This window comes from Scyliorhinus torazame, chromosome 18, assembly GCF_047496885.1.
Source record: "Scyliorhinus torazame isolate Kashiwa2021f chromosome 18, sScyTor2.1, whole genome shotgun sequence".
Lineage (NCBI taxonomy): Eukaryota > Metazoa > Chordata > Chondrichthyes > Carcharhiniformes > Scyliorhinidae > Scyliorhinus > Scyliorhinus torazame.
The window spans coordinates 106,199,711-106,218,726 of NC_092724.1; the positions used below are offsets into that span (position 1 = coordinate 106,199,711).

At 50.7% G+C, this 19,016-nt stretch overlaps 1 protein-coding gene across 1 annotated transcript in view; it reads left to right on the forward strand.

The window, feature by feature from the left end:
* dnah9 (dynein, axonemal, heavy chain 9) overlaps positions 1–19,016 on the forward strand; it is a 779,494-nt gene that overhangs the window by 56,472 nt on the left and 704,006 nt on the right. The window contains exon 7 of the mRNA XM_072483125.1: positions 7,103–7,270. Coding sequence (XP_072339226.1) covers positions 7,103–7,270 — 168 coding nt within the window. The remainder of the gene's footprint in view (positions 1–7,102; positions 7,271–19,016) is intronic.

Sequence of the window (19,016 nt, forward strand, 5' to 3'; positions counted from 1 at the left end):
GCCACCACCACCTCCATCTCCCTTCCTTCTGCTGGAGAAAGGACCACATTCAGCAACCTCCTCACGTTTGAGAACAACTGCCTTCCCTTCACAAACTCAGTCTGGTCCTCCCCAATCACCTTCGGGAGACACCCTTCCAACCTTGACGCCAACACCTTTGCCAGTATTTTGGCATCTACATTCAGCAGACATAAGGGCCTGTACAACACACACTCCACCGGGTCCGTGTCCTCCTTTAGTAGCAATGAGATAGATGCCAGCTCCATCGTTTGCAGCAAGACACCCCTACCTATCGCATCCTCAAACATTCCCACCATCAACGGCACCAGCATTTCTTTAAACACCTTCTAAAATTCAACCAGGAACCCATTGGGCCCTGCTGCCTTCCCTGCCTGGATCCTCCCAATCGCCTCCTTTACCTCCTGCTCCTCCACCGGTTCCTCCAGCCCTGCCCTACTCTCCTTGCCCAGCCAAGGATACTCCAGACCATCCAGAAATTCCCTCATCCCTGGCTCCTCTTCCGGGGCTCCGACCTATACAGGTCCCTATAAAATTCCTCAACCAATTTATTAATCTGCTCTGGAGCCAACAGCAACTTCCCCGTCCTATCCCATACCCGAACTACCTCCCTTCTGCTGCCTCCCTCCGGAGCTGGCCGGCCAGCATACTTCTCCCCATGCTCAAAGATGGCCCCCCTCGCCTTCCTCAACTGACACACAGCTTTCGCTGTGGACAATTGATCGAACCACCCCTGCAACCTCTGTGTCTTGTCCAGGAGCCCCAGGTCCCCCGCATACCTCGCATCCACCTCCAAAATCTCCTCCAACAGTGTTTGCCATTCCCCCCTCTCTTCCCAACTCACTGTAGAGATCATCTCCCCCATCACTACCATCTTCAGAGCCTCCCAGACCACTGACTGCCTCGATTTCAGGTGTGAGGTTGGGGCTAATGCAGAAGCTCCGGTCCTCTAACTACCCCACGTCTGTTTTCACCCCTGCATCTGGGCTACCACTTCTCCAAAACCACATCCATCCAATGTGGAGCATGATCCGAAAGCATGATTGCTGAATACTCCGACCTCCGAACCCCAGCCAGTAGCGCCTTTTCCACCACAAAAAAATCAGTCCTTGAGTACACCTTGTGTACCAGAGAAAAGCGAATACTCACGTTCCTTTGGACGCAAGAACCTCCACGGGTCCACTCCTCCCATCATCCTCATGAGCCCAGCACCCCCCTCCACCCCCGCACCCCGACTGGGTCAGTGAGTGCGGCTGGGACCTGTCTACCTTTGTTTCCAGCATCATGTTCCAATTCCCCCTACTATCAGCCCAAATCCAGGATGGCAACCAGCACTCTCTTCACAAACCCCTCATCACCCCAGTTGGAGCTATATACGCTAGTCAATGCCACCAACCTCCCCTCTAACACCCCCATCACTACCATGTACCTGCCCCCTGGTCTGCCACCACCTTCTCCATCTGAAAGCTCACCCTCTTGCCCACCAAAACCGATATCCCCCGAGCCCTACTATCAAATCCCGAGTGAAACACCTGACTCACCAATTCTTTCTAAGCCTCACCTCTTGCCTGTTATACCGTCAAATCTTGGTATATTCGAATACCAACGCCTTCCCACTTCACCTCTCGCCTTGCTTCGCCCAACTCAGACCTTCTCCTTAACATGAAAATTATGGAAGCAAACTATAACTGTCCTTGGTGGTTCTGTCACTTTCGGCTTCGGACTGAGCGACCGATGTGCCCTGTCCAGCTCATACTGGGAGAGTTCTTTCCCCCCCCCCCAACACCTCTGCCAGCATCTTTGCAAAGTACTCGGTTGGCCTTGGGTCCTCCACTACCTCAGACAGGCATATGGTCCATAGATTTTGTTGCCTTGACCTGTTGTCCAGGTCCTCAACCTTGGCTCTGAGCCCTTTGTTGGCCTCCAAAACCCTCTATAGATCTTCACCCATCAAGGTGAACTGGTCACTGTGCTGCAACAGAACCTCCTCCACCCCCTTCAGCATCTCCCCTTGCTTCTGTACCTTGGCCGATTGCTTCGGCACTGCCTCCTTCACTGGGGTAATCGCCAGCTCCACCCACTCCTTCATCGCAGCCATCATCTTCCCTCTGCATCACCCCCATGTGGTTGGTGAACTGCCTCTCAAATTCTCCAGTCATCACTCTAGCCAGAGTTTCCATTGACAGGCGAGCAGCAACACCCAGCGATCCAACCTCCGCCATCTTTCTTCCCGCCGGACTCGCCAACTCCTTCGGCAGACTTTCGCTCGCCCCCTTCTTTCCAGTGCCCTTCTTCTGAGTCTTCGACATCTCCTGCCTTCCTTATACCTTCATGCACCAGCTCATTCAAAACCTGCCCCTAAAACTGGCCATTAAAGTCCGAAAATCAGAGGCTCGAACAGGAGCCACCTAACGTGCGACCTCCACCTACATGCAGTCACCAGAAGTCCTTGCGTATGTGTGTCTTAAGAACCCCTCTAATGTTAAATACAAGGATATCCCAAAACCAAAATGGGTAACTTGGAACACTAATTCTTAGTGGAGTATATTTTCAACATATACTGCGAGAAAAGATATGCAAGCCAGGAAGTAATAGTCCAGTTGTTTTGTGATCAATTAACAAAGAATATTTATTATCTTAACAGAAAAACACATGACAAGAAGGACGATAATACAGTACAACAGTACACTTAACTACACTGATGGTATTGCGTGAAGTCACCCGTTTGTTCCCAACTACCTACATTTCTTGAATTCTGAGATGTCGCTTGTTCCCAAACAACATCCTATATTATATGACTCTATGAGCTAAATCCAGCAGATAATTACCATGCACAGGTTATTTGTCCACTTTGGGAAAATTGTCTTCAGTTTCAGCAAAGGCGTAATCTTCTTCGGGTCGAGTTTTGGATTTTAACCAGCTTCCCTTTTAGAATCATAGAATTTACAGTGCAGAAGGAGGCCATTCAGCCCATCGAGTCTGCACTGGCCCTTGGAACAAGCACCCCACTCAAGCCCACACCTCCACCCTATTCCCGTAACTCAGTAACCCCACCTAACCTTTTTGGACACTAAGGGCAATTTATCATGGACAATCCATCTAACCTGCACATCTTTGGACTGTGGGAGGAAACCGGAGCTCCCGGAGGAAACCCACCCACACATGGGGAGAACATGCAAACTCCACACAGACAGTGACCCAAGCCGGAATCAAACCTGGGACCCTGGAGCTGTGAAGCAACTGTGCTGGACACTGTGCTATCGTGCTGCCCTTAGCATGAACGTGTTTTCAGGGGCTGGGTGTGGCAGTGATGGTAGCTTACTCTACTGTTCCCCTTCCTCAAGTTTTTGTGCTATGGATATATCATTCATTCCCTTTGATGTTTTCATAGAATTTACAGTGCAGAAGGAGGCCATTCGGCCCATCGAGTCTGCACCGGCTCTTGGAAAGAGCACCCTATCCGAGGTCCACACCTCTACCCTATCCCCATAACCCAGTAACCCCACCCAACACTACTGGCAATTTTGGACACTAAGGGCAATTTATCATGGCCAATCCACCTAACCTGCACATCTTTGGACTGTGGGAGGAAACCGGAGCACCCGGAGGAAACCCACGCACACACGGGGAGGATGTGCAGACTCCGCACAGACAGTGACCCAAGCCGGAATCGAACCTGGGACCCTGGAGCTGTGAAGCAATTGTGCTATCCACAAGGCTACCGTGCCGTCCACCCTGTGGACCTGGCTTTTTAGCAGAAAGTGCTAATTTCCTTAACTCTCCACTTTGAGGTTATCTATTCTATAACGCCTTGTTTTCCCCCAGTCACATAGGTAAACACTTCCTTTTTTCACTGGCACGCTAATCCGCGTATAAAAACCTCCTTCAGAGTGCTTCCCTTATCAATTTCCCCTTTTATTTTATCCCAATTTTGCTTTTTAATCTTAATTGTCCCCAATTCTTAACAGTGTATCAGACGGAGAGGTGGGAGTGTGTGTGTCTTTGTGCGTGAGAAAAAGATGGGAATCTGTATGAATGTGTTGGTGTGTGAGAGAGAGGTGTGAGTGTGTCTGTGTGTTTACGTGAGGGAGAGAGAGGAGATTGTGTGTGTGTGCTTGTGAGAGAGAGAGATGAGAGTGCGAGTGTATGTGCGTGTGTTTGTGTCAGGGAGAGAGTGGTGGGAGTGTGAGTGTATGTGTGTGTGTGAAGGAGGGAGAGGGGGGAGAGTGTGTGTGTGTGCGTTTGTCAGGGCAGCACGGTGGCGCAGAGGGTTAGCCCTGCTGCCTCACGGCACCGAGGTCCCAGGTTCGATCCCAGCCTGAGTCACTGTCTGTGTGGAGTTTGCACATTCTCCCCGTGTTTGTGTGGGTTTCGCCCCCACAACCCAAAGATGTGCAGGCTAGGTGGATTGGCCACACTTAATTGCCCCCTAATTGGAAAAAAAATGAATTGGTTAATCTTGAATTTATAAAAAATAAAAAAAATAAATGTGTGCATTTGTCTGAGAAAAAGAAGATGAGTGTGAGTGTGTTTGAGGGGGAGAGAGAAGGGAGAATATGTGTGAAGGGGAGAGGGCGTGTGTATGTGTGTTTGTGTGAGGGAGAGAGAGAGGGGGAGTGTGTATGTCTGTGTAAGTATGGGAAAAAAGTCAAGATTTCTGTATTTCTCGAATAAGGGAACTTTAAAATATAATAAAAGTGTGCATAAAAGAAATAGAAAAGACTTTTGTCAATGTTTTTACATGTTTGTACCTATTGTGCAAAAAGATTCGATGTTTTGTTGGTTAATTCTTCAACATAATGATAATGTTTCTCAGGAGTTCCGTCAGTACTCTTGGGAGGTCATAAGGGTTCCTTGGCTGGAAAAGTTTGGGAAGCCCTGTCCTAAGACAATCAATTCAAACTGTTGTGTGTTTTCTCTACTACTTGGTCTTTTCTGTGGCTCTGTTCCAATTAGGGCAATCAGTGAATTTGCCTTCTTTCTATATTGTCTATATCCGAATGCTTAGAGTCGCCAGGTATCGAATGATACCACCACAAGTTTCAACCGGCTATCGATCAAAGAGCCAAACACCAGTTAATTAGTTCAAGGTCAAGGGTACTTTATTTACATACAATCAATCATGCAACATACACTACTAGGTGACTACTCCTATTACTAAGACAACCTGTACTTAACTTCGGGCACCCGGTTTAGGTCAAGAAACAGTGGCCGCTGTTCAATTCTGGATCTCTTGGGTTTGAAGTGGTAACTGCTGCTCAGCTGGGCTCATCCGTCTGGTAGTGGGCGTTGAATTCGAACTTGCTTCTGGTGTTGCTGCAGTTGGCAATGGCCGTGACCGGGATACCAAGGCCAAAAGAGAGTGAACAATTGGCAAACTCTTCTTTTATACTCGGGGTGGGGGGTTCGCGCTCTTTTGGGCGGTCCTTCGATTTGGGCCTTATTAATTGGGTGATCCCTGATCACTCTGTTCGATTCCTTAACCAATAAGTGGGCGGGGATCTGGATGGCTGGGCGTGTCCCAAGCGGTCATTGACCCCGTTGTTTGCATTTCCCTTGGACAGGGAGTGGCGCCAAAATGTCTGGGACTGTCCCGGTTGCTGGAGTACCAGACCTTTCTCATAGAATTTACAGTGCAGAAGGAGGCCATTCAGCCCATCGAGTCTGCACCGGCTCTTGGAAAGAGCACCCTACCCAAGGTCAACACCTCCACCCTATCCCCATAACCCAGTAACCCCACCCAACACTAAGGGCACTTTTGGACACTAAGGGCAATTTATCATGGCCAATCCACCTAACCCGCACATCTTTGGACTGTGGGGGGAAACCAGAGCACCCGGAGGAAACCCACGCACACACGGGGAGAACGTGCAGACTCCGCACAGACAGTGACCCAAGCCGGAATCGAACCTGGGACCCTGGAGCTGTGAAGCAATTGTGCTATCCACAATGCTACCGTGCTGCCCTAACCTTTGTTTTGGGGAAGATGGACCATCACCTGCTAATCGGCCTGAACAACATGCTAATGGGACGGAGTTTCGATACCGTCTGGACTTTGCTGACAAATATGCATTTCAGGCTCTGAGTCTGCCTGATTCTTGGCTGGTCCATTTTACCCATCAGTCTTTGCGAGTTGCTCTGTACCTAGTTGGAAGTGGCCATCCCCGATGGCTACAAAACTCAACTTAAGTTCCTCCAATCGCAACCAACCCTTATAATTTGTCCCCTTCACTCGGAAAACAGTCAAGTTTGTTTTAAAGGATTAAAAACCCATCACATACATCGGCAGTTAGTTCCAGAAGGCAATGTCTCTTTGTAAAGAGAAATTCTGCTGAACTCGATGTCTTCCTATGGCTGGCTAGACCCAACGTACCTCAAATAGGCTGCCCAGGCTGACCGAGCTCAATCCCTTCAACTGTGTACCCTGTAGTCTCTTCCTACATCAATTAACTTCAGCAGGAACCTCAGCTTGGCAAAAACATGCTTGCAGTGTCCTAACACCAAATGCATGAAATTACAAACATTTGCTCAGTCCAGGGGATATCTTCATCTAATAGGCCCATTCCCCTAATTTGTTGCCCTGGTGTGAATTACTCACCCTTGTTCACATTTCTTTGCTACCTCTGAATGTGTAAATGTCTTGTGTTTCACTGCAACATGTCTCACATATTGGAACATTGGCTCATCTCAAGAACAAAGAAGGAAGAACGCACTTCAAATGGGACTTGCAAGAAATAGAAACAAAAAGTTAAAGTTATGAAGCAAATGCTGCAGAATAATATAATCAGGATTATCATTAACTTTGATGATAATTAGAAAGATTTTAGTATATTGAAGGGAAATATGTTAGCCACATATTTTTATAAGAATAGATAACATCTCCTTGTATCGACACATTGAAGGCATTTACCGAGATCATGAAAATGAAATGAAAATCGCTTATTGTCACAAGTAGGCTTCAAATGAAGTTACTGTGAAAAGCCCCTGATTGTAAATCAATTGGATGTTTCAGTTTAGTCTCAACAGTAAAGGTCAAGGGACTGATTACTCATTAAATGGCCTTTATCTTTCTGTTTATTATTAGGATTTCTTGGTAACAGCACAAGATATATTTAAACTGGAAAAAATTGAGTTTGGAGGGATCCGCGGCAAGGCCTTGAGCCTGCAGGTGATGAGAATTTATGAGGAATTCCAAGAGCTTTATAAAGTGTTTACAGACCATACATATGACTGTTTGGATCCTGTTAACCAGGTAGGAGGTTACTCATTATACATCTAGATTATGATGGCGTTTATATCACTGCAATGTGTCTCCTTGTATGTATGTATGAGAAAGGGAACAAAATGGTTGTGATGGATACGAACATTTTAATTCAGTAGGTCTACAAAAGCATGTTTAAGTGCATTTATTAGCCTAAATGTACGTATAATATGTCTTGCATTTCACATGCAGTTACACAATCAAGTACAACACTTAGTAGTGTCAAAAACGTTTTAAAAAGCAATCCATTTGCTCCTGAACTTTATAACATTGCTGCCTGGTTTCACTCCATTGGTCAAGCAATGCATTTATAGGTGTCTGTCAATCTACAACAATTTCCCTCAAAATTAAACTTCCAATCAACCTCAGTTTTGTCTGTTTAGGACAACTTCCCCACAAGGATTGATTGAAAACTAATTTGCAAGGGACAGGCCATGACAGGCCACAGCAGCTAAGCTTTGGAAGCTTGGGTTGCATTGTTCCTCATTCCAACTTATCCTTGGGACTCTAGCACACAGAGAGGTGGGCAGTTCCATGGATTTGACATCTGAAGCCCGGTGTGGTGGTGGCGGGGGGGGGGGGGGGGGGGGGGGGGGGGGGGGGGGGGGGGGAATGGCACACGGGGTGATGGACAGGGGGACGGACGGGGGGACGGGGACTTGTGAAATACACGATTGAACCAATGTGGCCCTGAACTCTACCCTTGACTTGGCACAACTATGAGCTTTCAGTTGCTCTTGGTGAATGAAAGGAATATGCTTGGCCACTGATGAATGGCATTAATTGTTAACCCATGACTCCCCTTCACAGATGGGATGGCAGAATTGATGCAGCTGTGCCCCCTTCACTGTAGCCTTCACTCACCAAGGCTGCATTCCTGTCTTCCACAATGCAGCTTTTCAAACTTGACATGAGGCTATTGAGCTGTATCTATCCCTTTAACAATGCATTAGATTAGAAATCTGGCTTGCTGTTGCTTCCTGGGCAATGGGGTATGTGTCCTGTGTAATTGACCTGGATCCTGTTTGCTTTAACGGCACCAACAAGTGAGTATGTGTCGCAGGAAGGAGCTTCAGAGCCCAGCTTAGTGATCCTCCCACACTTCACCATACTCCTTCCGACATAACCAGTCTTATTTTAGATTTTGGAAGGCACCAAAGTACCTGTGTGTCGAGATGGTGGTCCTACACCTCTAGTACAGGACGGAGTGCAACCCTCCAACCCTCACTGTCTGAGTACCTCTGGTTTACCTGAAGTCTCACTCATTATTATTGGCACACTTTCCCCCCCTCCCCCCACTGGGCCCATGCCTCGTGTGGACCTGTACCCACCCATTTGGAGGCCATGTGCACTGTCACTTACAGGGGTTCCCTCCTCCATGAGATCTTCACATATTATGTGCCCCCCCCCCCTCCCCCAACTACAGGCTGCAGATGCCTCCTGTGACCATCACCATACCCTTTGCTGCCCAGTACAGAGCCCACCATATCCAGGGACATCTATTGGATGCCAGCCCTGCACACCAAGCTGTCTATTTTTCTTTTGAAGCACACAGCCCCTGCCCCTCATTGCAGTTGGGGTACTCCATATTCCCAATTAATACTCCCGTTGCATGGCCACTGCTCTTTTTTTTAACAAACAATTTTATTGAGGTATTTTAAGCATATAGAAAAAGTGACATTGTACAGTACAAAAAAAGAAGTCAAGACACAAATTAAACAAATTCAATATTCCCCTACTCTGCAGCCCCCCCCCCCCCGCTTACTCCTCTGCGAAGAAGTCAATGAATGGCTGCCATCTTCAGGTGAACCCTAGTGGTGAACCTCTCAAGGCGAACTTGACTCTTTCTAGGCCAAGAAAGCTCGCCATGTCCGATAGCCATACCTCAGCCCTCGGGGGCTTTGAGTCCCTCCATGCTAACAGTATTCGTCGCCGGGCTACCAGGGAAGCAAAGGCCAGAACGTCAACCTCCCTCTCCTCCTGGACTCTCGGGTCCTCCGAAACCCCAAAAATTGCCACCTCAGGACTCATTATCACCCCAGTTTTCAATACCCGGGACATGACATTTGCGAATCCCTGCCAATACCCCCTGAGTTTAGGGCACGACCAGAACATGTGTACATGGTTAGCCGGCCCTCCGGCGCATCTAGCGCACTTGTCCTCCAGCCCGAAGAATCTGCTCATCCGGGCCACCGTATGTGGGCCGTGCACGACCTTAAACTGGATCAGGCTGAGCCTGGTGCATGTTGCGGTCGTGTTTACTCTGCTCAGGGCTTCCGCCCAGATATCGTCCTCCATCTCCCTCCGAGCTCCTACTCCCACTTAAGCTTCAGGTCCTCGGTCTGCATATCCTCAGCTCCCATTAGTTCCTTGTAGACGTCTGAAACTCTACCCTCTCCCACCTCTCCCCCAGTAACTACCCTGTCCTGCCTCCCCTTCGGCAGGAGACATGGGAAGGACGGCACCAGTCTGCATCCAAAATCCCGCACCTGTAAGTATCTAAAGTCGTTCCCGCTCGCCAGCCCAAACTTCTCCTCCAGCGCCCTCATGCTCGGAAAGCTCCCTTCCAGGAACAGATCTCCCATCCTCACAATCCCCGCCCTCCTCCACACTCGATACCCCCCGTCCATGTTCCCCGGGGCAAATCGGTGGTTGTCGCAGATTGGGGTCCACACCCCAATCTTAAGGTGCTCTTACCTCCCCTACATGCCTCCTCCACTGGCCCCAGATCCGAAGAGTCGCCACCCCTATCGGGCTGGTGGAGCACCGTGTCGGCGGAAGCGGCAGAGGCGCCGTGACCAGGGATGCTAAGCTAGTGTCCCTGCACGAAGCAGCCCCCATCCGCTCCCAAACCGACCCTGCACCTACCATCCATTTCCTTATCATCGCTATGTTGGCCGCCCAGTAATAGTTGCTGAAATTCAGCAACGCCAGCCCCCCTTCTCCTCTGTTCCTTTCAAGCATCACCCTCTTCACCCGCGGGGACTTCCCTGACCATACAAATCCCAGAATAATTTTATTCAGCCTCTTAAAGAAGGACCGCGGGATAAAGATGGGGAGACACTGAAAAATAAACAAGAACCACGAGAGAATCGTCAACTTAACAGTCTGCACCCTCCCCGCGAGTGAAAGCGGGAGCGCATCCCACCTCCGGACCTCTTCCCTCACTCATTCCACCAGTCGGGACAGGTTGAGGTTTTGCAGCTTGCCCCAGCTAGCAACACCATCCTATCACCCAGCCCCTGCTCTAATCTAACCATATGAACACTCCCCCACCTCGGCTACCGTTGACTAGCTGCACTCAGCTAGCCTGGGGCTCCCAGCCTCGGCACCAGCACGTCTCCCACCCATTGTTCCCAATCACCCCGACCCCTCCACACTACTTCCTCAGATCAGCCCGACCTAAGCAAACACTCTAGACAAGTCATAAACAACCCCCACAATAGCACCATTCAAGTTAAACAAGAGGAAAAAGAGATAAGAAATAACCGGCACGGCTTCCGGTTGCGGCTATGCGGAGCTAAGCCGCACGAATCGGCAGCTCCCGCGAAGACGGACTTTTGGGCTCGATAGAAGAGCCCCAACGGGATTTTTTACACAGCCAACCCGTGGGGAAGAGAGGAGAGAGGTCCCCCACTAACCTGTATGGACCGGACCCGCAGCGAAACGGCCAAAAAAACGGCACTGGAGCAGCGGGAGAAGAAGGGTAAAATAAACAAAATGGCGGCGGCCGGGGACAAAGAAGAGATGCAAGAGTTCATTAAGCGCTGCTTCGAGGAGCTGTGCAAGGAGATGGTGGCGCCGATGCTGGCATTAATTGAAGGACTTGGTGCAACCCAGAAAGCCCACGAGGTGAAGATCCAGGAGATCCAGGACAAAGTGAGTGAGAATGAGGACGAGCTCTTGGGTCTAGCGGTGAAAGTGGAGCAGCACGAGGCGCTACACAAGACGTGGGCACCGGGTGCTGGCGAGGAAGCCCAAAGCAAACGAGCCGCCAAGGGCGATGGTGGTGAGATTTCAACGGTTCACAGATAGAGAGAGGGTCCTGAGATGGGCCAAGAAGGAGCGGAGCAGCAAGTGGGACAATGCTGAGATTAGAATATACCCGGACTGGAGCACGGAGGTCGCTAAGCAGAGAGCGTGTTTCAACGGGGCCAAAGCGGTGCTGCATCGGAAAGTAGTGAAATTTGGAATGTTGCAGCCAGCGCGACTGTGGGTCACATATAACGGCCAACACCACTACTTCGAAACGCCTGAAGAGGCGTGGACCTTTATATTAACTGAAAAGTTGGACTCTAATTGAGGGTTTGCGAGGGTGGGCGGTATTTGAGGGTTGAAGTATGATGGCAGTTGTGTATAGGGGGGTAAGCATACGCAGGGAAGGTTATATGGGCTGGGGACGCGAGACAAGGCCGCAACAGAAGCTGCGTCAGGGGGGGCGGGGCAGGCTCTGGAAAGCGCGGAGTTTTTCTCCCGCGCGCGGGAAGAAAGGTGGGAGGGGGAGCGTAGGAACATCTACTGATGGGGAGATTCCCACACGGGGGGGTTCAAAGGGATGGCGGGGGAAGCCGGGGTCAGCAGGCGTCAGCTGACTTACGGGAGTGACATGGGGGGAGCAAAAAAGCTAGACAGGGGTCTAGCGGGGGGGAGGGAAGGGGGGGAGGGGGGGATAACAGGGTTGCTGCTGCACTGGCCGAAAGGGAATGGGACACAGAAGAGGTTGCCGAGACGGAGGTGAGGGAGACGCGGACACGGGACTGGCCCAGAAAAGGAGATGGCTAGTCGGCGGGGGGATGGGGGGAGTGGACCCATGGAGGTTCGCAAGACCGCAGGCCAGGGAATTTTCTTTCTTCTCCCACGTGCACAAGGCATACTCCCCGATAGACTTCTTTGTGCTAGGCAGGGCGCTCATCCCGAGGGTGGAGGGGACGGAGTATTCGGCCATAGCCATTTCGGACCATGCCCCGCACTGGGTGGAAGTGGGGCTGGGAGAGGAGAGGGACCAACGCCCGCTGTGGCGGATGGATGTGGGACTGTTGGCAGATGAGGTGGTGTGTGGTAAGGTAAGGGGGTGTATTGAAAGGTACTTGGAGGCCAATGACAATGGGGAGGTGCGAGTGGGGGTGGTATGAGAGGCGTTGAAGGCGGTGATCAGGGGAGAGCTAATCTCCATCAGGGCTCATCGGGAGAAGACAGAGGTCATGGAAAGGGAGAGGTTAGTGGGGGAGATTTTGCGAGTGGACAGGAGATACGCAGAGGCCCCGGAGGAAAGATTACTTGGGGAAAGGCGACGACTCCAGACGGAGTTTGACCTGTTGACCACGGGGAAGGCGGAGGCACAGTGGAGGAAGGCGCGGGGGGTGACCTACGAGTACGGGGAAAAGGCCAGTCGGATGCTGGCACACCAGCTCCATAAGAGGGCGGCAGAGAGGGAAATAGGGGGAGTCAAAGATGGTGGGGGAGCTATGGTCCAGAGTGCAACGGAAATAAATAAGGTATTTAAGGCCTTCTACGAAGAGCTGTACAGATCCCAGCCCGCAGGGGGAGAAGAGGGGATGGGAAGATTCCTGGACCAACTGCGGTTCCCGAGGGTGGAGGACCAAGAGGTGGCTGCTTTGGGGGCACCAATCGGGTTGGAGGAGCTGAGTAAGGGTTTGGGGAGCATGCAGGCGGGGAAGGCCCCGGGGCCGGATGGGTTCCCGGTGGAGTTTTATAGAAAGTATGCGGACCTGTTGGCCCCGTTACTAGTGAGGACCTTTAACGAGGCAAGAGAGGAGGGGTCCCTGCCCCCGACAATGTCGGAGGCGACAATTGCCTTGATCCTGAAGCGAGACAAGGACCCACTGCAATGTGGATCGTACAGGCCGATTTCGCTCCTAAATGTGGACGCTAAGCTATTGGCAAAAGTGCTGGCCACGAGGATTGAGGACTGTGTCCCGGGGGTGATACATGAGGACCAGACGGGATTTGTAAAGAGCAGGCAATTAAATACGAATGTGCGGCGGCTCCTAAACGTGATAATGATGCCATCGGAGGAGGTTTGGGTTCGGGGGAGGGTTTATTAGCTGGGTTAAGCTCCTCTACAGCGCCCCAGTGGCGAGTGTGGTGACGAACCGGCGGAGGTCGGAGTACTTTCGGCTGTACCGAGGAACGAGGCAGGGGTGCCCTTTGTCCCCCCTGTTGTTTGCATTGGCGATCGAACCCTTGGCCATATCACTGAGGGAGTCTAATAAATGGAGAGGGTGGTCCGCGGGGGGGAAGAGCATCGGGTGTCGCTATACGCGGACGACGTGCTGCTGTATGTGGCGGACCCAATGGAGGGGATGGTGGAGGTCATGCAGACTTTGAGGGAGTTTGGGGAGTTCTCGGGCTATAAGCTCAATGTAGGGAAGAGCGAGCTTTTTGTACTACAGGCAGGGGACCAAGCAAGAGGGATAGGGGACCTACCGCTGAGGAGGGCGGAGGGGAGTTTTCGGTATCTAGGAATCCAGATAGCCAGGAGCTGGGGGGCCCTACACAAACTGAATCTGACGAGGTTGGTGGACCAAATGGAGGTGGACTTCAAAAGATGGGACATGTTGCCGCTCTCGTTGGCGGGTAGAGTGCAGTCGGTAAAAATGGTGGTCCTTCCGAGGTTTTTGTTTGTGTTCCAGTGCCTCCTCATCGTGATCACCAAAGGCTTTTTCAAGAGAGTAGGTAGGAGTATTATGGGGTTTGTGTGGGCGAACAAAACCCCGAGGGTAAGGAGAGGGTACTTGGAGCGCAGTAGGGACCGAGAAGGGCTGACGCTGCCAAACCTAGGGAGCTACTACTGGGCAGAAAACGTGGCGATGATCCGTAAGTGGGTTATGGAGGGGGAGGGGGCGGCATGGAAGAGGATGGAGATGGCGTCCTGCAAAGGAACGAGCTTGGGGGCGCTGGTGACGGTGCCGTTGCCGCTCTCGCCATCAAAGTACACCACGAGCCCGGTGGTGGCGGCAACGTTAAGGATCTGGGGCCAGTGGAGACGGCATAGGGGTGCAGTGGGAGCCTTGGTGTGGTCCCCAATCAGGGGTAACCACCGGTTTGTCCTGGGGAAGATGGACGGGGGGTTCCAGGGCTGGCACCGGGCGGGGATTAGAAGAATGGGGGGACCTGTTCATCGACGGGACATTTGCGAGCCTAGGGGCACTGGAGGAGAAGTTTGAGGTACCCCCGGGAAATGCATTCAGATATATGCAGGCGAGGGCTTTTGTGAGGCGACAGGTCAGGGAGTTCCCGCTGCTCCTGACACAGGAAATTCAAGACAGGGTGATCTCGGGTGTATGGGTCGGGAGGGCAAGGTTTCGGCAATACACCAAGAGATGAAAGAAGAGTTGAAGGGTAAATGTGAGGAGGAGTTGGGGGAGGAGATCGAGGAAGGTTTGTGGGCTGATGCCCTGTGTAGGGTCAATTCCTCCTCCTCATGTGCCAGGCTCAGCCTGATACAATTTAAGGTGGTTCACAGAGCGCACTCGACGGGGGCGAGGTTGAGTAGGTTCTTTGGGGTAGAGGACAGATGTGGAAGGTGTTCAGGGAGTCCGTCGAACCATGTCCATATGTTATGGTCATGCCCGGCACTGGAGGGGTTCTGGAGAGGAATGGCGGGAGCAATATCTCAGGTGGTGAAAGTCCGGATCAAGCCAAGCTGGGGGCTAGCAATATTTGGAGTAGTGGACGAGCCGGGAGTGCAGGAGGCAAAAGAGGCCTGCATTCTGGCCTTTGCGTCCCTAGTAGCCCAGCGAAGGATCTTGCTAATGTGGAAGGAGGCGAAGCCCTCTAGCGTGGAGGCCTGGACAAACAACATGGCTGGGTTCATAAAGTTGGAAAGGATTAAGTTTGCCTTAAGGGGGTCTGCGCAGGGGTTCTACAGGCGGTGGCAACCGTTCCTAGAATACCTCGCGGAGCGTTAGAGGAAGGTCGGTCAGTAGCAGCAGCAACCCTGGGGAGGGTGGGGGGGTCGCGGGGGGGGGGGTAAGGCAGGGGGGAATGAGAGATTGTTTGAGGGGACGGACGAGCGGGGGATAACATGGAGGGTGGGAGAAACTGGCTCGAACGGGCAAGAGCCAGTGTATAAAGCTTTGTAAATATTTCACCTTACCATGTATATATCTTGCTCAGGGCGATTTTGCGTTATTTTGTTACAGGGGGAGGGGGGGGTTCATTGTTTGTAAGGGAAAAAAATTGTTTTGTTTTGTTAAAAAACTTTAATAAATATATTTTCAAAAACAAAGAAATAACCGGCACTCTCAGTCCTTCCCATACAGACACAGAAACAAATTGCACAAAGTTCCCCTGAAGAGTCCATTTTAACCCAACCCTTTTAACTGTTTTCTTTATTAATGTCCCCCCAGCCAAACTCCAACTAATCAAAGAGCCGAAACAGGAAACATTCAGGTAAACCACGCAAAAGGCACGCAAAAAAAAAAGAAGATACATCCCTACCACCCTCCAACTCCCCAACAAGGTCAAAAAAAGAAACAACACAAACTGACCCAAACATGCAGGCACTTTTCAAAACGGAGGAGACACCACATATACTTAAAAGCTCTAACATGAGTCCAAACGTCCTCAGCTCAGGGCCAGCCCTTGCTTATTGACGAAGTCCATCGCCTCTTCGGGTTCCTCGAAATAGTGGTGCTGACCCTTATATGTGACCCACAGTCGCGCCGGAAAAAGCAGCCCGAATTTCACCTTGTTTTTATACAGTATCTCCTTCACCTGCCTGTAGCCTCCCCTCCTCCTGGCCACCTCAGCGCTCAAATCCTGGTACACAAGGAGGGTGGTATTGTCCCAAGTCCAGCTTTGTGTGCTCTTTGCCCATTGCAGCACCCGTTCCTTGTCCAGGTACCTGTGAAAGCGTACCACCATCGCTCGTGGGGGGCCCCCTCGTCGCGGCTGCCACACCTGCACTCTGTGTGCCCTGTCCACCACCGGCAGGCGCGGGAACACCTCGTTCCCCAGCAACTTCTGAAACATACCCTCCACATATGCGGCAGCGTCTAGCCGCTCTGCCCCCTTCGGGAGGCCCACGATTCTCACATTCTGCCGGCGAGATCTGTTGTCCAGGTCCTCAGACCTTTGTTGCGGTGGCTACATGCGTAAAGCAGCACTGTGCTGTCCAGACATACACTGCTGTGTGGCACTGGGGTGAAGGAGACTCCTGTACTCCCCGACGCCTGGAGTAGTACTGATCTGAAGTAGTGACATAGAACATAGAACATATAGTGCAGATGTTGAATCCCAAATTTCTTTCTCCGTCAGTCTGGCCTCAATAAAAGTCGAGATGGATTTGCAAGTAAAAAGAAGTTATTTTATTCAGCTTGCAAGCTACCCAGTCCACAGTGATACAGATAACATGTTGCTTTCTGCAGCCCCGGGAACTAAGTGAAGGTCCCAGACAAATAGATCAGTACTCATACATTCAAATGGCATCAAGTTTCACATACTCGACACCCATAGGTCATCCTATGTCCCTCCTGACTTGTTTGATCTATTCTGATTGGCTCACTTCCAATCCCTTTCTCCGGCCCCTATCAATGCAGCATCACTCTCATAGACACACCTCTTCCTGCTTTTTCCATGCGGTCTAAAATCCTTTGTCTCTACTTGCCAGAATCAAAGTGGCTTATTTCTACATTACATTAACTAATATCTCTAAAGTAACTATTTTATATCACATTCGTCATTCCCTCCTTTTATCATTCCATGATAACCGAACTATCCAATCCATAGCTACGGTTCCTCATCTAAAAAGATCCGTCGCTGCATTTCCAATTCCTGTCTTAGCCCCCCTTCATCTGCTTCACCCTCATGGATTTTAACAGTTACATTTTTTCTTTGGGGTTAAATTTTACCCATCACACATTTAAGGATGGCCAGGCCTACAAAGATGCAGCCGATAGCTACCACTAGATACATGGCCATATTTATCAACCAGTCCTTCCAACCTCCAAATCCCCAGTTACCCCAAGAGCCAGGATCCTGCATTCTGTCCAGGTGATCCCGTATGTGATCCATAAATTTAGTGATGTTATCCTGAACTCCCATGACACACTTGCCCTGCACTATGGCGCATACCCCACCCTCACGGGCCAGAAGATAGTCAAGAGCATACCGGTTCTGCATTGAAAACAACCGTAGCTGAGACAATTCCTTGGTTATTGCCCCGAGGGCTCCCAAGGTTTACTACCCGGGTTTTCCTCAGTTTGGCCTTTAACTAACTTAAGTGTATCTCCCGGTAACCTACGTTCTAGCTGTACTTCCCTTCTCATACGCCCCATCCTCTCTCTAGTCCCTTTCACTTCCTCATAACCTCTTCCTACGCTCTTCTGACAGCCTGATATTACCTTTATTGCACCACTCTTAACACATCCAAAATCGAATTTACATGTATTCCAAAAACAAGGCAATGTCCATATAATGTTCCCTTCCCATCGCCGGGACCAGTGCAACTGCTTCATGACTCCTGCATTCTCCTTAACTTTGATGACCTTCCATGAGTCGATACCATGTCCTCGTATATGGGGGCAGCGAAGAACATCACCTTTGCAGAGGTGATGTAACCTTGTAGATTGGTTGGGGCTACACAGATACATAATATTCCCCTTTTCCATGTCCATCGCCAATAACACGCCAAGCGAAGTGAGGCCAAATATCATACAGACGATGCGTAGCCACTCCATCATGCTCCACACCTGTAAAATAGCACTGGAGAAGGGAGGCAGGTTAGTATCCGACCTTTTACAGTAGTGGAGATGGACTCAATTTACAGTGATGTAGGTGGACCCAAGCACTTCGCCCCTCCACTTTAACTGCTGTGGGGATGGTAAGGAGAACTTGGAAGGGCCCGTCCCATCACGGCTCCGACCCCTTCCTAGTCCAAGTTTTGACCATGACATAACTACCGGGCTGGACTGAAAGTGAGCTAGGTACTGGGGCGATGGCTGGTGAGCCGCGCGGACCTGGCCATGGAGTTCCTTGAGCACTAGCGTGAGGGCTAGAACATAGGTGGTCATCTCTTCAGTCATCTGATGAAACTGAACCAGTCTGGGAGCCTGCAGGCTCCAGGGAGTTCTAAGAGGCCTGCCATAAAGAATCTCGGCGGGAGAGAGCCAGGCCGGTCCCGCAGGTGTAACCCGCAGCTGGAAGAGGGCAACGGGGAGCAACTTAAGCCATGTCAGTCCCGTGTCTGCTCTTAATTTAGCCAATTTAGTTTTGAGGGTCTGATTGTGTCTCTCAACCAACCCGGCCGCCTGCGGTCCATAAGCACAGTATAACTGCTGGCGTATGCCCAACTGGGAGCAAAACTCCTTGTTAATTTGTCCAATAAAATGAGGCCCATTATCAGAACTTAACTGAGCTGGTATACCGTACCGGGAACAATTTCCTTCATCAAGACTTTAACCACGGTAGCAGCTTTATTATCGATAGTCGGATATGCCTCGACCCATCTGCTGAACACATCCACAATGATCAAAACATATTTATAACATTGACACCTTTCCAACTCAATGTAATCCATTTGGAGCGTCTCAAAGGGACCACTGGGCAACGGGGTTTGCCCCTTCCCACAAGGGATACCTTTTCCGGTGTTATATTGCTGACAAATCAAACACCGATTACTGATACTTTGGGCCAACCCCTGCATTTTAGGGTGCCACCAAGTGTCCAGCAACAAATCACTAGTCCCTCGAGCCCCTGGTGTTGGAAGCATTTG